The sequence below is a fragment of the Cyprinodon variegatus genome, unplaced genomic scaffold, assembly GCF_000732505.1.
Source record: "Cyprinodon variegatus isolate N-32 unplaced genomic scaffold, C_variegatus-1.0 Scaffold196, whole genome shotgun sequence".
Classification (NCBI taxonomy): Eukaryota; Metazoa; Chordata; class Actinopteri; order Cyprinodontiformes; family Cyprinodontidae; genus Cyprinodon; species Cyprinodon variegatus.
Window position 1 is genome coordinate 24,553 of NW_015150649.1, and position 21,008 is coordinate 45,560.

At 36.2% G+C, this 21,008-nt stretch overlaps 2 protein-coding genes across 2 annotated transcripts in view; one reads left to right on the top strand and one right to left on the bottom strand.

Annotated features, from left to right (window-relative positions):
• The window catches only part of LOC107087828 (N-terminal EF-hand calcium-binding protein 1-like), a gene marked incomplete at its 3' end in the record, with an annotated part of 18,651 nt that extends 12,002 nt beyond the window's left edge, over positions 1 to 6,649 (bottom strand). Inside the window, exons 1-2 of the mRNA XM_015379612.1 lie at positions 6,519 to 6,649; positions 4,039 to 4,063 (exon numbers count right to left, since the gene is read on the bottom strand). Of these exons, the coding sequence (XP_015235098.1) occupies positions 4,039 to 4,063; positions 6,519 to 6,605 (112 nt within the window). The remainder of the gene's footprint in view (positions 1 to 4,038; positions 4,064 to 6,518) is intronic.
• Positions 6,650 to 8,166: 1,517 nt separating this feature from the next.
• Positions 8,167 to 20,957, top strand: tmem64 (transmembrane protein 64). Its single transcript, XM_015379601.1, has 3 exons — positions 8,167 to 9,484; positions 17,104 to 17,259; positions 19,206 to 20,957. The coding sequence occupies exons 1-3, from the start codon at positions 8,792 to 8,794 to the stop codon at positions 19,395 to 19,397; spliced, it is 1,041 nt and encodes a 346-aa protein (XP_015235087.1). The 5' UTR covers positions 8,167 to 8,791; the 3' UTR covers positions 19,398 to 20,957.
• The last annotated feature ends 51 nt before the right edge of the window (positions 20,958 to 21,008 follow it).

A 21,008-nucleotide genomic window follows, 5' to 3' on the forward strand; every position in this document is an offset into this window, starting at 1 on the left:
TGGCCAGGTCGCATTCATCTGACCTGAACGCCATTAATACCCGACAAAGGGAACTATTCTGGGTCTTGCTATGAAGAAGCGGCAAGAAAAACAACAACCATGGCGGACAATGATGCGGAGAGCAGTATTTATGTTTAACCATTTTGAAACATTGTGTTTTTATGGTTGGGAAAGATTGCTAGATGCGCTCCGGCACTACCATCCATGTTTACTACCGTAAATACAGAGCATGCTGGCCTGTGACGTCATTGCATCCTCTATTGCACATGTGAAACACTTGCAGTTCACACATGAGATCACATACAAGTCGCATATATTGGAAATGTGAACGGCAACACAAAAAAAAAAACCGAATTCAAAAAAAAAAAAAGGAAATGAGCATCAAGGCCTGCAGTGTAAATGTAGCCTAATTGAACTGGCACTTGGAAGCATACTGCTTCCTCATCCTAGCTCCTTTCTTCCTGCCAGCAATATTCGGATAGGACGTATTTTGGCAACAGCTGATGCAAAGTATCCTAACCAATTTGAGGTATTCTAATTGAGCCGTAGAAGCAGAAGGGTCGATGGCAAAAGTGGACAAAACATTTAAGGTGTGACAAGTAAGCTTCAGGTCAAAGGACATGTCATTGTGAGGAGAAGAGAATGATATTAAACTTTTTCCTAAACTGAGCCTAATGAAAAATGTATTTAGTTTATTGGCTCTGTTCAGACTTTAGTCTGTCCAATACTCCTTCTACTTGAAGCCTTTGATCTTCCTCATACCTTACCATGCATCTCTTTTATTGTTTTGCAGGAACTTATTCTCTAGCTTCTATTTGCATGCCTCCTTGCTATCTCTTGTCTTGACTTTAAGTTTTCTCTATATCCTACTTATTCACAATCTCTCTGACTGAAGAGTTTTCTAGCACCTCCTTCAGATCAATGTTAATTCAGGGTTTGTTATTGGGGAAGCATCTCAACATTTTCATGTGGATTGTATAATCCACACAGAGGTTTATGTAATCAGTCACACTCAGTCAAGGTACTGATGCCTTCTCCATATGGCTAGTACAGTGTTTTCTAGTCTGTAACCTTAAAATAACCATTAGCTTCAACTGTCTTTGACCCTTTACTGACAAGTATCTTATTATTGGTTGCCTCTTGAAAAACAGCTTGTATTCTGAGAAGATAAAAATAAGATTTTAATCTGATTTTGCAAGTGGTGATCTTGCTTTAGAGTAGTACAAGGCTATGACACTGGCAGAAAACAAGTCCAGAGTTTTATTTTTTTAGTAGAGAAAAAAGTAACCAACTGCTGAAATGTAAGTAAAGCAGAGGGTGAAGTGTGATTCAAGTCCAGTTATTTCTACAAAAACATAAAAGAGTTGCATCTGTAAATTAGCAATGACTGAGCCAATAACCTCACACAGTTTCTGTGATAGCAGATAATGGAAGAAAGAAAATATTCTTGCCACGGGGGAGCTTGGGTAAAAAATATTGCCTAAAACTTTCAGCTAAGTTTATTATCTTGTCTGCAAAGAAGAAATTTCACAGTGGCATGTCTATTGTTCACTGCTGATCCAACTCCTCTGATTTTGCCACTCTTCCTTAAATCTCTGTCTGCTCATAGGGTCAGAAAATCCAGTAAAGAGACCCTGGAGTCCAATATATAATCCTGCAGCCATGTTTTAGTGAAACACATTTAATCCTCAGTATTCTAGCTGGTTCCTTCTTAGGGTTTAGACTTCATCCAGCTTGTTTAAAAAGATATCAAATTGCCTAAAAAAGTGATAGAACCGAAATCCTTTTGTCTCTTTGCTCCTGCTTTTCATCATTTGTGCTCCTTTTCAACTGATCTTGCATTTAAGTATTATTTCAGCTTTTAGGTTCTTATTTAGCTGCTCCAGCTTTTTAAACAAAAACAATTGGTTGCTATGATCATGCAGCATATAAAATTGCCCAAAATAAAAAAAAATGATAATAATTCTAAGCAAAAATCCTTCTGGCTGGACAACATTCAACACCAAACGAGCTTATCCAAACTCTATGGGATGTTTTTTTGTTGTTAGATGAGATTATGGAAAATCGGCCTCTGGTCTTACAAATAAAAACCTTAAGTTCTCTTTGGAAATTATGAATGCTGTGCCTCCAGGCCGGATAAAAGAGAGAGCATCTGGCTTATTTTAAATGCACAATTCAAAAGCCAGCCTCTTCAGTGATACCAGGCTGCATTAGTCCACAAAGCATGAGCAACATTTGCACATCAATAAATGCACCCTCATTGCAGAGCTATAGAGACAGCTCATGCAGCAACATATGCAGCCATCCAGTTGATGAAATCAAACATCCAGAAAGAAAATATAGCAAATGGTTCTACGTAACTCTGTCAAACATTTTTCAGGCTTGTTTTGTCAATTGTTTGCTGATCACCAAGAGAGAATATATGAAAAAGAGAAGTATATAAACTTATTTAAGGTTCGTTTACATAAAAGGAGCACTTGTTCTTTCAAATAATTTTTAGGCAAGAAACTTTTTCTATAAACCTATATCATCTTTAACTGGTTTTACTGACCTTTGAAAGACATCATTTTATCAACCATCCATCTTGATGCAAATGTATTGGATTTTAGTTAGTGTCAGCTAAAGGTATAGAGGACGATTTTTTTATTTCCAGGTGGATCACCTAAATAAGTGGTCCTCCTAATTGTCCATCATTCTGGTGATAAGTTTACGAAAGGCCATCATTAGCTATCTTTTTTTGCACATGCACAACTTCAGGCGTATATCTGTGTTGAGCTACAGTTTCAGACAGTCATTGAAGCTCACCTTTCTCACCGCGGTTCTTTGAAAATGGCAGAGGGACGTAAGAGAAAAAGTGTTAACGAAGTGTATGAGAAGAAAAGATAGGCCTCAGAAGAGGCAGATACATCATGGAGAACTCTCCTCGCAAAGCATTATGGATTTGCTGTCACAATGGCCCGCTGTTGCCATAGGCTGTCGCTACCTGACAGCAGAGACTAATAATAAAGATGGCAATGGCACTGCGCAGTGGGGGAGGAGTTACGTGACCAACAGGGAGTAAAAACTAGTGATCATCTTTCCGAACGGTAAGTTAACTGATTTTGCTATGAAGTCTACTACGTATATGTATAGGCCCCGCTCTATATAATAATTGAGGGATTTAGGGGTTATATTAGTGCAGACGTTCGGTCACAGTAAGCTTGTATGAGCTATGAGAACAGCAACTTTTAATCAGAGCGTGCACGAGATGAAATGGGCTCATGCATGCTCTTGCACACGTTTAATAGATGTTTCCTTTCAGGAGCGGATACAGGGTTGTGCATGTGCATTTTTTTTAAAGTGGAGAGGGCAGGTATTTTAAAAAAATTCGCAAAAATCCTCCACAATACCTTTAACAACATTTATAAATGCATGTCAAAATATACAACCATAATTTTATGCATTAGATGAAACAACTATAATACCTTTGTTGGAGGGCATACAGTATATTCTCCAGTGATATTATTTGCTGGTTCTCAAGTTTTTCTCTGCTATTCTTTGTTATTTTGAGAAGCCATGCTGTTTTTGAAAGGGCTACTTATCTGAATCAGAATCAGAACCAGACATACTTTAATAATCCCAGAGGGAATTTACTTTAATAATCCCAGAGGAAAAAATACTTTAATAATCCCAGAGGGAAATTACTTAAAGAGGGAAATTACTTTCTGACAAGTAAGTCAGGTACAAATGAAAGATCAGATCAAGTTAAACCACATTCTTTCTTAAATTCTTAGATAGCTAACATGAAGTAATACCATAGTAAAAGTATCTTTAAATTTCACAAATTTCTGATGTTTCTCCTTATCACTGCTCTCAAACAGAACATCGACAATGGGAGGGGGGTCAGTTTCCTGTTTCCATGGAAACAGTATTATTGGAGAGTCATGATTAGAATCTCATTTAGAGAATACACGTCTGTTTATTCGCAAATGAGGGACATGCATTGGATGAAAACTTGATATATAATTGCATGCATACGTTTGATGCCAGCACACGTACCGTTTTTATCGGCCCTTCGCAAAATCTGCAACCAGAGAGAGGAAAAAGTGAGATGTCAAAAAAGGTGACACTTCATCAAAGTTAAAGTGGATGTGTGTGTCAGTGTGTGAGAGCAGAGATCATTGATCACACTTGCAAAAGTGGCATGTCGTTGAATTATTGATCGTTCTGTCCCAGAGTCCACAGGAGATGAAAGAGAGCCAGGCGATGACCACATCAGCTTCAAACTGCTCAAACTTCCACTCTGAAAATAGCTTTGGCCTTTTTCTTTCAATACAAATTTTCTCTAGTAGACTTTGAATTAGACAGAGGCCAAAGAGCCTAAATACCAGCCACACAGATTTCAGATGGAAGAATTTATTGATTAACTCTGTATGTCTTTGCCTTGGTTGCATTCGTTCTAATTTCCACTCTTTCTCATAAGGCCATTACAACATTTATCCTTGGCCCCTTATAGTTTGATACCCCCAAATAAAATTCAGTGCAACCAACTGTCCTACAAGTTGTTTAATTTGTGAATAGAGTTGATATGCCCAGAAGTTTGTTGTAGAACATTAGTTAACATAAAAAATCGAGAAAAAAAAAAAATAATAATAACAGCAGACAGATCAAGATAAAACTGAGGAGAGGTATAAAGCGGGGTCAGGTTATAAAACAACCAAGGCTTTGGACATGAAGATCCATGGATCCAATCTATTATATATATAATGATGACATGTAATTTATATACACAGTAATTTGAATTGGTCTGCCACATAAAAACAGAATAAAACACACTGAAATTTGGGATTTCGCCAAGTGTTCATCGGTAAGAACAAAAACGATTCACCTGCAATATGCACTACTGCTCGTTTCTCCTCATATAATGCTGGAATAGCACTTAAATGCTTTATATAAATTCTACAGCATTTAGTCAATCACAGTTTTAGCTGAATTAAATAATCCACAAATAATGAAATATGTTTTTGTTTTTATTTTTTTAAAACAAGCCCTTCTTAATAAAATGTAAGTCCTATCTGCATCAGCATTGTAATAAAACCATTGTTATTTGAAATGCCTTCTCGGATTAAATTATCATTTGTTGCCAGAGTTAATGCCACACAGTTCAGAATGTGTGTTGAAATCTGCCAGCCATATTCCACTCCGATGCCAGCTGTATTTTCTTTTCTGGCATTTCCACTGTTTGACACTATGTGACACATCTGAATTGTTGCTTTGCACCCAAAATAACTTGCAGCTATTTGCATTAAGCATTCCCTGTAAACACCAAAAGAAGCCGACGGGTTTTTTTTTTAGAAGGGCAGCGCAGGTGAATCAAAGCACGGTGGAATGAAGGGAAATAATTGTGAATAATAGGCAGAGAGACTGAAGATAGGACATCATTTCCTGTCCCTATCTGCGTACCATGTGATTTTTATATTTTATTTAGGGCTGCAACTAGTGATTATTTTGCAAATCAAATATCGATTTTTTTTTTTTATTAATTGATTAATGATCAGATAGCCAAAAGCTCCTTAAAGAAGAATTTTTTGTTATCTTAAATACTAAATGTTTATATATTTTTAACAATTTTGATATAATTACTGCTCTAAGTGGGTTGCTATGTCATCTAAAGACATGTTTTACAGTTTCTATACTCCAGTTAACGATTAATCGATTGTAATATGCAAGTATTGTCTACTTAAGTTTAAAATAAAATGATGGCTTTAAATTAAATTAGATATTTGTATGATTTATGATTACATTAATGTATTTAATAAACATTATTTTATTTTCACTATTAATAAAAGCTATATAAGGATTTTTTAAATATTATGCAAAATATTATTTTTCTCAGTACTTTGATATTTTTCTCATATCGTTAATTATCTAAAAATAATAACAATAGGAATTAAAGATGTATTATATAAATTTTATATAGTAGTAATCACTATTACCAATATTATTAACAAAGATGATATTAATTGAAATTAAATAAAATAACCTATTTTGGATATGAAAATTCAGACCAATTATATTGTGTTCAAATATAAAAAAAAAAAAAAAAATTAAAAAGCGATAAACATACTGGATTAAATCTGGATTATCAGAGTAAATATAAAATATTTTAAAATGAAAAATTAAACGGTTACAAAGCCATTAAACATGGCTGAAGGAAATATTTATGTTAAACAAGAGTTTTATGGGGGTTTATGGACACTGCAACTAATTCCTTAACTGCTTACAATAATCACACAATCGAGATAGGTTCTGTCAAATTAGGTTGGAACCCCTTATTTTTGTAGAAGATCATTACCAAATTTAAAAGCATGTATTTATTTTGAGTGCGTCCAAACAGCACATAAAAGTGTTTTATTTTGTTTCTGTTTTATTTTATTTTTGTGGGTGAAAAGAGAAAACTGCTGCCTCTTCTGAGGCTGTTGCAGTGAAGTTAAAGATTAAAAGCAGAGGTGTTCAGAATGAATTAAAAGGATACTCACATCAATGAAAATTGACATTCCCTTCTTTAGCTCCATCTGAGCGCAGGGCTCCTCAGACACAGACTGGAGTTCCTCTGAACAATCCATCCTCCTCAGTGCTGCTTCAGATGTAAACTGCAGAGGAATGTGTCTGCCTGTGCTTCTTTTCACTGATAACTGCCTCAACTGAAAAAAAAAGAAACTGCTGTAAAGTCAGAGAAAATAATGTACAGTTTCCTGGCAAAAATAGTATTGAATTATAACGTTTTTGAAATTTTTTTTTAAAATAAATCTATCCTCCCTTTTTTGATTCCATCTTATGGCAAATATGTAGCTTAGAATAAAAAAAAATGTATCCATGAGTTATTCCTACAATCACCAACGCTTCTTTGAAAGGAGGTGCTTTTACTCTGAAAGGGGCCCTGCTGCGTAATTCTGGGTTATTTCTTTCACTTGATCCTAAGCTCAGTGAAACCTTTTTTATTCTGTTTTAAACTTAAAATCGCTGTATAACCTTGCTTTAGATTGTGCAAAAATTTATCAAATAAACTGATACTTCATTGGAAGAAAAACAAACAAACAAATGAGATGACGTGTAGGTCAGACAGCCCTTTATGATCAGCACAAATGTGTGGAGACAGGAGTGCTATATATAGCATGGTTTTTGTGTAGGGCTCAAAGACCTCAAAAGAGGTCAACTCGGCTGAGATGTTAAATTGTTCTTAGAAATGTACACCCTTGAGTTAGATTTTAACTTTCTTTTTTATGTGAATGTTTAAAAGTCAAATCCAAGATTGATCATGCATGTCTCGTTTCAACAGAAGAGCTTTTTATTTAAGGCTTTTTATTTAAGACCTTTTTTAATTGACTATAATAATTAAGATTTTAAAATTCATGTTGGTTAAAGTGTAACTAACTTACAGTTAGTTATGTTTTCCTATTTTTGCTACAGTTAAACTTTATCTAAAATAATTCTAACAGGAACGTGGAAATGTATCTAAGATACATGTTTTTACCTTTTTAAAAATGTACCTTTTTATTTTAATTATTACAGAATTGGATATTGGTTTAATATCCACTCCCTGTACAACGAACCAGCACCTGATAAATACGAAGCAACACTTCCATCTAGCGAAGAGCTTTGGAAATACATAAAAAGTATGCATAATACCTAGATAATTGTCAAGAATGAAGAGGCACAACATTTTATAACATCCATCATTTTTCTTAATTAAAAATACTTTAAATGATATTAATAATATTTAAATTATTATGATTTTTGTAGTTGTCTTATACCTGCTGTAAAGTCTGAAAAATAACATTAAGGTTATATGTTACGTTAATAATTATTTGATTAAACAAAATATCTGACTAAAATAATTTTCATCACCTTAACCTAAATTAAATTTAATGTAGTAGCAAACCATCATTTTATCCCGTTAACCTTTGTCCTCGTTTTAATGGATGCTCGACTAAAACTCAAGATGAACTTGCCTGCCACAACATGGCGAACGTGCTGACGTATCCTTTTTATAACGAGACGTTTTAAAAAATGAGTTATCGCGATACTATTTCTGATGGTTTGCGAGCTATCGCGATACTGGTTGCAGCTATGTGGTTGGTTCAGAATGGACTCGGTTTACTTTGCATTCTGGGAGACAAACAGTGGTCGGTATGAATAGCAGTAACATCAGCGTCCACCGCGCAGAGACAGAGACAGGACAAACAATCGGCTCACCAGCAAGCAGCAGACGGGACAAACAGTTTTTATGTCTGTTGAACAAGTCTCGTTACTTCGATAAAGGCGAGGAACCTGTGGTCTAATCTCTACACCACAACCGCTGGACTTTATCCACTAACCGATGCGGTTAGCTAACGGAGACAGTGAAATAGCTCCGCAGTGATTTGCGCCTCTCTTTTGGCTGGATGGTAAAGATGGTGAAGTATTAAAAGTTCCTCCCGCTTTGTTTATTCTTCAACTTTACCCAGCGCTGAGTTATCCCAGCTGCCAACATGGCGAATGTCAAACAAAGACGCAGCAAAACTTGCTTGTTAAAGTCGCTTGAATGGCATATTACCCAGCTAGTTTACCCAAGATAAACATTGTTGGACTGGACGGTTCTTGTGATGGCAGTTGTTGTGAGAGCAGCCCAGCTGTTGGGAACTACTGCTGGAATCCTTATCAGAGGAGCTTTTTAGGGCTGGATTTTATAACCACCCGCAGCTTCCTCCGGGTTATTTAAATCCAACTGCTGCTGGTCCCCCTGCGGTGATTTTTAAGAGGGGACCCCAACATGTCAGGGGCCACTACGGTGCAGCTCTTCACCAAGCTTGTGAAGCACTCGTTGGGCAAGACCCAGATCCAGCTGAACCGCTGGCTGCAGAGGACTGCCGTGGAGGAGTGTGATAAAATAGACATCCTGATCTGCGGCGCATTTGATGAGAGGCCGACCGGGAAGTCAGATGGAGACCCCGATATTGTCACCGACACGGCGGGGACATCCTTCAGCGGGGAGTTCAGACACCCATGCTGCATCACAACCTTCTGCTTCAAAAGCGCCCTGCTGCTCTGCATCCTGACCGCTGTCTGCTTCTCCTCAGTGGCACTAGTGCGTCAGTATCTCAAGGACCTCCTGCTGTGGGTGGAGAGCCTGGACAGCTTTGTTGGAGCCTTGCTCTTCATAGTTGGTTTAATCGTGGTTTCATTTCCTTGTGGATGGGGATACATTGTCCTAAATGTGGCAGCGGGCTACCTTTATGGCTTCATCCTGGGCATGGGACTGGTTATGGTTGGGGTTTTAATAGGGACCTTTGTGGCACACCTGGTGTGTAAGCGGTTATTGTCAGACTGGGTACTGAACAAAGTTGGGAACAATGAGCAGCTCAGTGCTGTTATACGAGTAGTGGAAGGAGGAAGCGGACTCAAAATTGTGGCCTTAGCAAGACTCACCCCCATACCATTTGGACTCCAAAATGCAGTTTTTTCGGTGAGTATTATAGCAATTATTTGGATGATCTTCACTCCAACCCTAACAGATATTCAGTTGCTTATTGCTCCTCCTGTCAAAAGGGACTTTGCACTGGAACTTGCCGTATTACATTGAAATTGATATTTAAACTGCTGCAAACTTGCTGCAAAAACCAGGGGAGTTTTTCTCAGTTCTTCAAATTCTTCAAGTCCTTTCAAGAATCTGGTTCACCTTTATCTAAACTGAGCAGATATCCTGTAAAAATCACTACAAACTTTCTAAATTAGGAACAAATAAGTGATTTTTGTACACATCAAATTTCACCTCATCAAATTTCTCTTTGTTGATATTAAAACCCAGCTTAGATTTGAGACCGGATGAGTCTGGCATATAAATACTATACACATAGATTGATCTGTCCTGCATATAATATTAATCTAAAACAAAAATAGCTATTTTTAAGTAGAGATGCTCCGATCCGATACCTGGATCAATTATTGGATCGGATATGGCCGCTTTGATATGTCAGAGATCTATTCCATTCCACATCACAAGGGGCTGTTATTTCTTTCCTTTTGCTGCTTATTTGTTAACAAGTGATATAAAGTAAATTTATATCTGTTTTTAAATATATTACCCTTTTTTTTAACAATGTTGATGTCAAGGCTAAAGCTTTCACTCACATGACAAGATGTGTGGTTCATTCATTTAACAGATGAATTGGATTGGTATTGGATACACTCACTATCCATTTGGATAAAAAACTGGATGGGTCCATCTCTATTTTAAAGCACTCAAATCCAAAAATTACATAAAAGTGGAAATTGATTTCTATATCAAAAGAGGTATAAAGCACAGCCACAGCAACCAGAGGCAAAGCCTATTATCTCAGTTAAAAGATGGGCCAATGGTTTGTTCTTGGTTTTTAATAAACATTGGCAAGTTGGAGACTCTCACAGTGTGATAAAAATAGTAAAAAATCCCACAATATATAAACACAAAGCCAAAAAAAATAGAAATAATCAAATTGCTATTACTTGATTAGAAAAAACCAACTATTTCTGATGCTGTCAAAATAATGTGATATTGGTCATTATAGTAACACATTCCATAACATTTATTTGTTGTAACTTAGATTTTTATTCAATAATTTAAAAAAAAAACATATAAAATGGAAAGCCAGTTTAATATAGCTGTAGTTTTAAGTGCTTACTGTCAAGAGCATTGTAGATTTATTTGCAATTAGAGAAACAAAAGTGAAATTCTCACACATGCAGCGTGTGCAGCCTAACCTGCACTCAACACAGATCTGTTGGAGATTATAAAATGTAATTACTAAACCTTTTTAGCATAGGAAATTAAGGATTTTTTTCACAGGAATATTTTCTTTAAAATGTTATCAAGGTCCGTAACCTACTGTGAAAACTTGTGTTATTTTATTCTGTCAAAACACAAATGTTCATTTTCTCAAATGAAAAACAAGTCAACACCTGCTAATGAACATTTTCAGAAAGAGTCAAAATAGGTATTCTGTTTTATTTTGAGGACTTTGTGATAATGCCATTAAAAGCTATTTAATTCCTTTGCTTAAACTGTTTACTCCTATGGTTTATAGCAAACTGAAGCAATTAATAATGAATAATTGATAATTGGATGGAATGAATGCCAACTAATTTATTAGTTAGCGGAGTATAGAGACTATAAAACACTGTATTTGCCCAACGACCCACCAACCCTGAGCTTAAATTAAGTCAAAAATTAAATCTACATACATTTCTCCATGAACTCTTTTAGTTTGAGCTTTACTTTTATGAAATTCACTGAAAAATCTCCTTAAATATCCAAAATATTATTAACCGATTAAAAAAAAAAGGTTATAGACAGAATAATTAATTAGCAACTTAATCTTCAGATGCAACCCTAATAATGGGCATTATACAGATTTTAGATGGTTTTACTCTTACTTTTACATCTCAAGGTACAGGATACAGTAAGTTCAGAGATGCAGAGGAATGCACAATGTAAATAATGCAGAAAGAATATTGAATTTCTTGATGACGACAACAGGAACTGCTTTCAGCCTCTGTGTGCCATGGAAAATGCTGGAAAATATATTAAAAAAAAAAAGAAAATGTTGGCAGCCTTTTGGAAATGTCAGAGTTAGAGTATGGGTCAGCATTCTCTCAGAGACACACATGAAACCTGCTGTTTTCCTAATGCCAGCTTCACCGTCACTGATGTATCACGCTAAAGCCAGTTTAAAATGTTTACTCATAATTGTAGTTTTATAGTATTAGAAAAGCATTTTTAGACTCCTCTCTCACACTGGCAGCGTTTCATTACCGCTGCTTCATATCTAAATAATTGACCACAAGAGGGGTAGAATGATATCTATAACATTTCTAAAGAAAAAAATCAGCTCATCAAAAATGGGTATAGCCAAGAAATTTCCCTTAAAACTCTTTATCTGGGTGCTGCTACTTTAAACTGTAGAAACAGGTTGAAAAATATTTGATTTGCTGTTTTCATAACCTTGGTACCTTGATGCTAACACACCACCCACTCCCATTCTGATGGTGAAATTGGTGACCTTCTTAATTTTGCAGCAAAGTGAAGTGAAGTTCTCTTTTGCTGGGCCAGCTGACACTCAAGGGAAATTACAAAAAAATCCAGAAGGGAGTCAAGAACAGCTTTTACTATTTTAACTCAGTCGTTCTTGTTACTTTCCTCCTGAAGGCAAACACAAGTCTATTAGCTGATCATAAAAGACATCCCCCACAGAAAAGAAGGTTCTTGCACTGCTTCTATACATTCACCCCTTTTCAATGAAAATGTAAACTTGATCCAGATGGCTAATAAAGCTAAACGATACGATTGCTTCCCTCAGTACTGATAACCTTAACCTGAAACCTTGACCTTCATATGTTGTATAAATACTTATATAAACCAGTGGTTCCCCCATCGTGGTTCATCGTAGCCGTAGTGTGTTCAGATTATAAAAGCAGATTTATTTAGATATTTGCAGATAGAACATCGTGCAATTTTCTTTTTAACCATAGCTGTTTTTCCGGCCATTGTTAATAGAAATCCATGTTGGTGAAGTTTAAATTTTCTACTTGTGTCTTTAAAAAAAATCTCCCATGTGAGCTTCCTTGGTCCTCTTGTGTGCTTCTCTGATTGATGCGCTCCTTTTTTGCTTTAGGTGACCGGTCGTGTCTTGGTATGTTTACAGCTGATCCATGTACTCAGTTTTGAGATGATGGATTAAGAAATGATCGCAGTTTGAGTTGTTTTATAACCCAAGTCTGCTTGATGCAAGCAGACTTTGCATAACTTAGCATCATTGGACTTTTTCGTTCACTTTATAATTATAAAAATCGCTAAAGGATTTAGCTAAATATCAAAATTAAAATCAAGCACATCTGAGATTTAAACATTTCTTTTTGTTAAATTGCAGTTATATTGCTAAATGCAATTCACATCTCATCCCTAATTATAGAGTACTTTGTGTTGTTCTACTTTGTGTTGATCCTAGTAAAATACATGGAAATTTGAGGCGATAAAAGTTGTACAGATAAATTGTTCCACAGTTCTGAGAACTGGGAGGAACTCTGGAATGACGTTATCAGTTTCATTCTTTGGAGATGGTTCGCCTTTCTAAGAAATGTCACTTTACCTGAATGATGTCTGTCTCACACTTCATATGAGACAACTAGAGCAGATAATAACCATCTTAGATCGTTAAACAGATTTCTTAATGTTTTTTTTTATTTTTTAGGGGAACTTATTTTTAGGTGAAACTTTCTTAAGCTATATGCCTGATTAGAAAAATCCAGTTAGATGAGGCTAACATTTTGTCCAAACTCTGTAAAAAGCATCCGTTACAGGTCCTAACCAGCCTAACATACAGCATTCAAAAACGGATGCAACTGGGTAACTAGAAAGTCATTTATAGCTCAGAGCACATAGAAGGTACAGAGGGAGAAAGAATGATTACGTCTCATTTCAACAATACCTGTCATTGTAGGATGAAAAACCAGCAGCTTTTCTCTGAAATACCAGCTACTTTATTTATTTAAATTCTATGTTGCTGCAAGGCTATAAACTGCAGCTACCCAGAAGTATTTTAAGGATCCATCCTTTATTAGGATTGTATCAATGTTATGACTGCTGATTTTCAAGTTTTTTGTTGTTTTTTAGGTTGGCAGTGATTAGAATTAAAATGTAGTGTTTGTTTCCTCTTGATTCAACAGTGTTTGCTTTATCATTACGGACTGGGACTTTAGACATCTCTAGTTTCAGTTTGACATGAGATCATCCCAACCTTAAGGTATGGATTACAAGCTGGGAGGGATTGTGCTGCGCTTGAACTTTTGGGGGATCTATTAGAAGCATCTCACATTTCAATGATAGAGCTTTGACATTAGAGATGACCAGTGAGCTTATAGCAGCATTGAGTAAAAAAAAAAATATATATATTTTTTGAGAAATAGATCCCAATTTAAGATTTTTTTCCCCTTTGTTTCCACAGTTGTATTACAGAAATCAAGAAAATGGTTTTCTATTCACTGGCCATTTTTATTTATTCCTTTTTTTTCTAACTGGTTGAAAATACAGGCTGAGTGGTTGCAACACTCTGTCTACAGTATCTCTGCATCTAAAGGTTGGTTTGCCTCTCATGTCAGAGTGACACGTGTGTGACTTTAACCTTGGACGCTGCATTAACTCCTGTGTACGGCTCTGCAGAGGTGATAGCGAGATGTTAAAGAGACAGACGTTCTGTCTCTGTGGTTCGCTTTATTATTCTCCTTCAAGTCTGTTTTAAAAAAATCTATAGATGATCATATGGCATTGCTTGTTGTTGGAAGACAACTCAAATACTAGCAAATTAAACCCTATTTGCCACTTTAAAAGTCCTGTATTTGGCCTCTTCTCATCTCATTCGGGTGCCTGTAAAGTAATGTAGATTGTATCAGTTTTCAGTTTTAGATATGAAAAAATCTGATTGTTCTCATCTGATCCTGAGTCTCAAGGCGAGTTTGTCCAGCAGCTAAGCAATGCTAAAGGAATTTATTTACTCACTAGATTTGAAACAGAAAAAGGGTGCTGCCTAAAAGCACAAAAACTGATTGTGTATGCAGTTTGACACGGTATAAAGGCAGTCAATGAAAAAAAAGATCCAAACAGTTAATAGTAGCACAGTTGGTATCAGGCAAAGAGGCACAGCTTTACATAAGAACATACAGAAGTGCACTTCCAAGGGGGGATAAAATTTTTAAAAAGACTGTCCTTTAAGTTCACCCAAATGTTAAAATGTGAACAGCCTACAGTGATGACGAAAAGTCAGACTGTTATGTATTTTCTCCAGCATATATATGACTGTTTTAAATCAGACCTTTAATGAAATGTTAAAGATTCATGCTGAAGATGGACTGGACCTTTTTTTATTTTTTGTTTATTAACCTAATCACAAAAGTTCATCCGTGTGAAACAGCTTGGTTCCAGCTGCACACAAACGCCCCAGCCGAGCTTTCACCAGGGACCTCATCAGGTCCGGCCAGATGAAGGTTAATAAGACGAATCCCCTTCTCCACCTGCTTCCTCGGCAGTATTTTCACCTTCCAGTCCTGAGGGGGTTTAAGACCTTCCTTGAAGTCTCACCCTCTCGTTATAATTTATCCCACAAGGAGGCTCATTACTAAGCTGAGCTGCTAACTGTATCCCAACAATCACATCCCCAACAGTATACACAGAAAGACGCCACTTGTGGCAAAATAACAGCAAACAGACTCATGCATGAGTTCAGTTTTGTCCAGTCTGCTTTAAAAGTAAGCACTCTCACCAAGCTAGGCTACATTTGCTTCGGCTGAAGTAGATTAGCCTACATTATAGTTGGAAACCTAAAACGACCTAGAGATTGCAGCAGTTTGTAAAAGGATGGGACAGCTCAGGGAAAACATGTTTTTCCAGGACAAATTCAGCAGTTTAAGCATGCTTTATTATCCAGAGCATCCTCTAATGTTATAACGAGCAAATAAAGGAATTAGGACACCCATTATTTTGATTTATAGACTCATCTGTAGAAGCAAATATGTGGGGGTTGTATTTGGGCACAGACAAACAGGAAATCAGCATTACAGCTGCTAAAATGTTTCTCTGTTCAGATTAGCCTACTTACGGTTTTGTTTATGACTGTACTGTCAGACGTGTGCAGCTGCTTATCTGAATGAATCAGGCCAAACCCAGGATGGGAAGTTTTTTTTTTTTCTTTTTTCCTCGGATTTGCAGATCATCTTAATGTAGATGCTTACACAAGCAAGTAGGAGGTTCAGTAGGAATTGTCTGCATGGTTATAAAAATACCAACAAACAAGCACATCCCTGGATGAATGCCAGACAGCTGCAAGATGCCTGACAGGGAGAGGCTTTTTAAAAGTCATCCATGACTGCATTTCTGCTGAAAGCTTATTGTCAATATATGCGACATGGCTGCACAGTCTGAAGGCTTTCATTAAAAAACATTAAGTGGTAACATCAGTTACCTTTAGAAAAGCTTTTGGCTCCTAGGATTCCTGAAAAAGTCCGGAAAACTCTAAGAATTTATTTCATTTTTTTTTTAAATTTAGGCGATAAAAGATATGTATGCTAAAAGAATATGTAAATTATGTCATTTCCAGACTTTATGCTCAATCAAATCAATTTTCTATCACTTTTTCTTTGCACTATATAAATATCTGCCATCATTAATTCATTTTTATTGCCTTCCATTTACTTTGGATGTGTTATTTTAAAATATTTACATGTAAAATGGATTTAAGATTAATATTTGCATTCAGACACTTTGTACGTTCAAGCTCTGATAACATTTTGGCACAGGCTGCATCCTGCAGTAGCCTCCCCCCTGCTCACCGCTATCAGCCAGAGTCTGGACAAAGTGCAGACGGAGCCAAGGTCACATCCCCAACGTAGCCCACGTTGTCACGCCTCAACTTATGTCATCACTTAATCAAGGGATCAAGGGTGACAAACCCAGACGTTTGTTTATATATAGGCAGCTGCAGTGAGACGCAAAATAACATTGAGCAGGATCCGTGGTGAAGTGTGTTTAGAACACGGTAGTTACACCGTATCACTGCTGGAATTTGCTTGTCAGCTCAACAAGATCTTCTTTTCTTACTCTGACTCAAATAAGAAATTTGAAAGCAAACGGTGCATCTGTGGTTTAGATTAAATTACTGAAGTAGATGCTAACAAAACCAGCTACACATAATCTTCTATGATGTGGTTTTTATTGCTGCAAAACAGGAAAGAAACAGATTAGAGGATTATGGCTATTTTTTTCCTTGTTTCAATGTTGCTGTTACAGGCCTTTCCCCTCACCCTGTGTTTGCTTCAAATCTTTAATTTGTGTTCAGATTAAATAATGTATCCTTTTTTTCACACGGGATCATGTTAGTGCAAGAGTTTTACAATGGAGGCAGTAAGTTTGTTTACTTCTGTACCTATTGCTGGAAATATAAAATGATACTACATCACATTGAAATATAATCATACAATTAAAATTTCTTATCTAAAGAGGAAGCTTAATGCTACCTTGCTCTGTTTTGATAGTAGTAAAGTCTCTGTTTATGCTTTAAGATCACAGATGTGTCCTTGCCAAACTACCTGGTGGCCTCCTCCGTTGGTCTGTTGCCCACTCAGCTCCTCAACTCCTACCTGGGCACCACCCTGCGCACCATGGAGGACGTCATTGCTGAGCAGAGCATCAGCGGCTACTTCGTCTTCAGCCTGCAGGTGAAAAAGTTTTAAATATTAAAATGTTTGTTTTTTGTACATAAAGCCACCTCTGTTCTTATTTCAGACAAATCAATTACGAATCCCAGAACAGCTTGAAAAAATATAGTTAATTCTGTTTTGTTAGATGTTTATGTTCAAGGGGTCTAGTCGTACCAGCCCTGTGTGACCCTGATGGACAAGTGGTAGATTACGCTGGATAAGGCCTAATTGCATAGCTTAAAATTCCTTTTAACTCATTTAATCTAATTTTTAGTTGCAAAATTGTCTTGATAATTATTTTAATTACTTTTAAATACTAAGAAATAAGGCACATTTTAATTTGAGTTTAAAAATAATCAAAGTCGTGGTTAATAATGGGACATATTTACATATTTTGACCATAAAAAATTATAGAAAAAATGGGCTTCATGCAACAAGCTTGTCATAAATTTCACTTTTTCTCCTACTGTGGGTTTTTAACTCGCACCACATCAGATTCAACAAACATTCTTAACTTCAGTAAATCATCGTAAATGATCCTCGTAAACCTGATGCCCTCCAGCTGTGGGTAAGTGAGCACACACTACCGAGAAATTGAAATCTGCATAATTACCGCCCTTGTAATTCTGTATAAGACTACCACTTCCAGCACTTGTCAGAAGGTGTTCATTCATAGAAATAGCAACGAAGATGAAGCAGAAAAAAAAAACCCTGGTGACTGAGATCTGAGCAGCAGAATTAGAGGACCAGTGAAAAGCCAAGCAGTGAGGGATAAATCATAAATGCCGTGGTTGCACTTTTACAAAAGTAAAAATAAAAATGTCCCCTTCGAAGAGCTTCAAACAGCAACCTGTTGCTGAATCTCGTTTCTGAACTTTGCATATATTTCCTGCTGCAGATGTTATTTCAATAGTAGCTTGATCTCACATACATCCCTCTGACTGTTCTTTCTTTTGATGAAAAGACAACAAATTAAACCAGTGTCCTCTCGATACTGAGATGCCAACTGCAGGTGTAGTGAATAAAAATGTAATTTATAATTGCAGAGTTGCATAATATATAATGATATAGCCTAATGAAACATACATTTGCCTCTAATTAGCAGCAAATGTATGAATTTAGTTAAAAACTAGGCTGGGATAACACCCTGTCGATTGTGCAAGACTCCTATATCAACTGTGGAGAAGATTAGAAATAGGAGTAAAATTGTAAATGCAACATTTTCTCCTAAATCACTCGTATAAACAATTTCATATTGAATTTTTTCATATGAACGCTTCTAGCATGAGCCCCATTAGGCAAGCTACCACTTTTTTGTTCTTCAGGTAAAACAGTTCAACATTTGGTAATAAATGTCTAAAAACAATGTTGATATAAATAAAAAAAATGTTGCCTTAATAAAACAATAAGTTTACCAAAGTTAGCACAGGAATTTATGAAAGGTTTGACATTTAGATGCATTTCCATCTATAAAAATGTCACTTGGAAAAGAAAAAATGTCATTGCATGTGTGGTTAGTTTGACATCAAAAGTTTAAAGAGCACATAAATACTTTGGAAATGTCTATAAGGGGTATTTGACGCGAGCAGAAGAAAGGTCAAATGGATGTGCTTTTTTGTGAAATAAAAAAAAACCTGCAAGGAATAACTTCCTTCAAAAGTGAGGGGGCGCATTCAAACATAGAAACATGCACAAATAGGAAGCATTTAAGAAATACTAACCTATATAATCTGTTTTCATATCAGATATGCAGAATCTGGATACCAAAGATTCCATACTTACCTGTCTTTTGATTAAAAGCTCCTGCCTAAAACCAATAAATCCTTCAAAAGACCAGTGACTCCTAGTGGCTTAATTAAGGTCATACACAAATATATTTAAAGAAGAAAAAAAAAAAAGCTTCTGCAAAACTAAAATGACCAAGACCTAAGAATGAACCATTGTTGGGTTGTTCATCTCCACAGATCATCATCAGTATTGGCCTGATGTTCTACGTGGTTCACAGAGCTCAGGTCGAGCTGAACGCCGCCATCGCTGCCTGCCAGATGGAGCTCAAGTCTACGCACATGAACGGCTCTTCCACCAATCACAGCGGCTTCTCATACTGCAGCAAGAGGGCGACATTTGGCAGCGGAAACTGCATCAATGTGGTGTGACGTCAAGTGGCTACGCAGTAGGACCTTAAGGCTCAACTTTTAAGACTAGAGATTAAAAAGGAACCCACAGAGTTCTGGAGTCCTGAGCAAACTGGTGGCGACATTTACCATTTGTTAATCATATTACAGCTGGAATAAAACCCTGAAAGGGGCTTCGTTCCCTAGATCCTTTTTGTCGACACATTTGGACCATGATGGGACCACGCACCTTTTTAAAAAAAACATGGTGCAGTGAAAATTCTCTTTTGGTTCGTCATCCTAAGTCCTTTATTTGTTGAATTTGTGAAGGTACCTCTTATCTGCTGTTACAGGAGATGTCAACTAAACTTTCATAAATGTTAGGGGTGGCATGAAACAAAACTAGGCAACAACCACCGAATGGTGTTTTTATGAATGTGCAATCTGGAGCTTTCTAGAGAACCAAGGAATCAGTTTTCTGTTGCCAACCTATGCACCTTTTACTTCATACGGTACTGTTTTCGTTTAATTTCAAGTGACTTCGTCTTCACCCAGTGCTTATTTACAGGAAAATATTAAGGGCATTATTTGTACTTAGAATAACTTTTGCTTTTGTTGTTAATGGGTTTTTAGTCTCTTCATTTGGAAAAGCTCTTCTGCCGGTTTATTACCGCCCCTGCTGATTTGGTTGGGCTGTTGGAAGAAGAGCAGCTTTCCCCGTAGGAAACTCAGGAATGCCTCTTAATTTAAGTTTGAAGCCAGGGAAAGATTCCTGCTTTGATTTATTTTTCTGATAATTTCAGGATTTCATTTTACATCTTTGTTTGACTTTTTTTTTTCCCCAGCTGTGAGATTAAGGAAATAATTAAAATTAGTTAACATAAAAAAAAAAATTATTTATTTTAGTAAATAAATATATGTAAAGTGAATCCGTTACATTTCAAGTGCTTGTTTTTGTTAAACGAATTGTGGCTAAAAGTTGATAAATACTTAAATTTAGTTTCTCAGAAAATTACAGAATATGAACACTCAAAAAAATGTTTTTTTTAATACAGAAATGTTTTCACTTATATAGATACACTTAGCATAAACAGATCAATACATGTAAAAGCCAGCTGCTCACACAGGGCTTTGTCCAAACTACTAGAAAGTTGAGTGAAAGGAAAACATATCTTCAAAAAAAAGTTTAAATTTAGACTTAATTTCCCCAACAGGACTTGATGGCTACCCACATTGTCAAATGTACCAATGTGTAGTTTGTTCGGCCAGTAGGCACTTAGCTTGGTTCGTTTGCAAAGGATTGTTTCCATAACCATATAAAGAGCCTGTGGATTATTGCCAATTTGGGGATATTCCTTTAATTATGCTTGGATACAACACTAGCTAGAGCTTATTTTTCTTAGCAACGCCCCTTTGAATATTTACTTTGATTGTGAAGATTGTTGGGCAACTGACCATTCAGCATTATTTGCTGGTTCGCATAACATTTCTGTGTTAAAAACGTTTTTTTTTTTTAAGTCATATGCAATGATATAGTTGACTGAAAAACTATACTTTTCATTTTGATTAACTGTGCTTTTATCACCAACATCAAAATAAAAACTTGAGATATATATATATATATATATATATATATATATATATATATATATA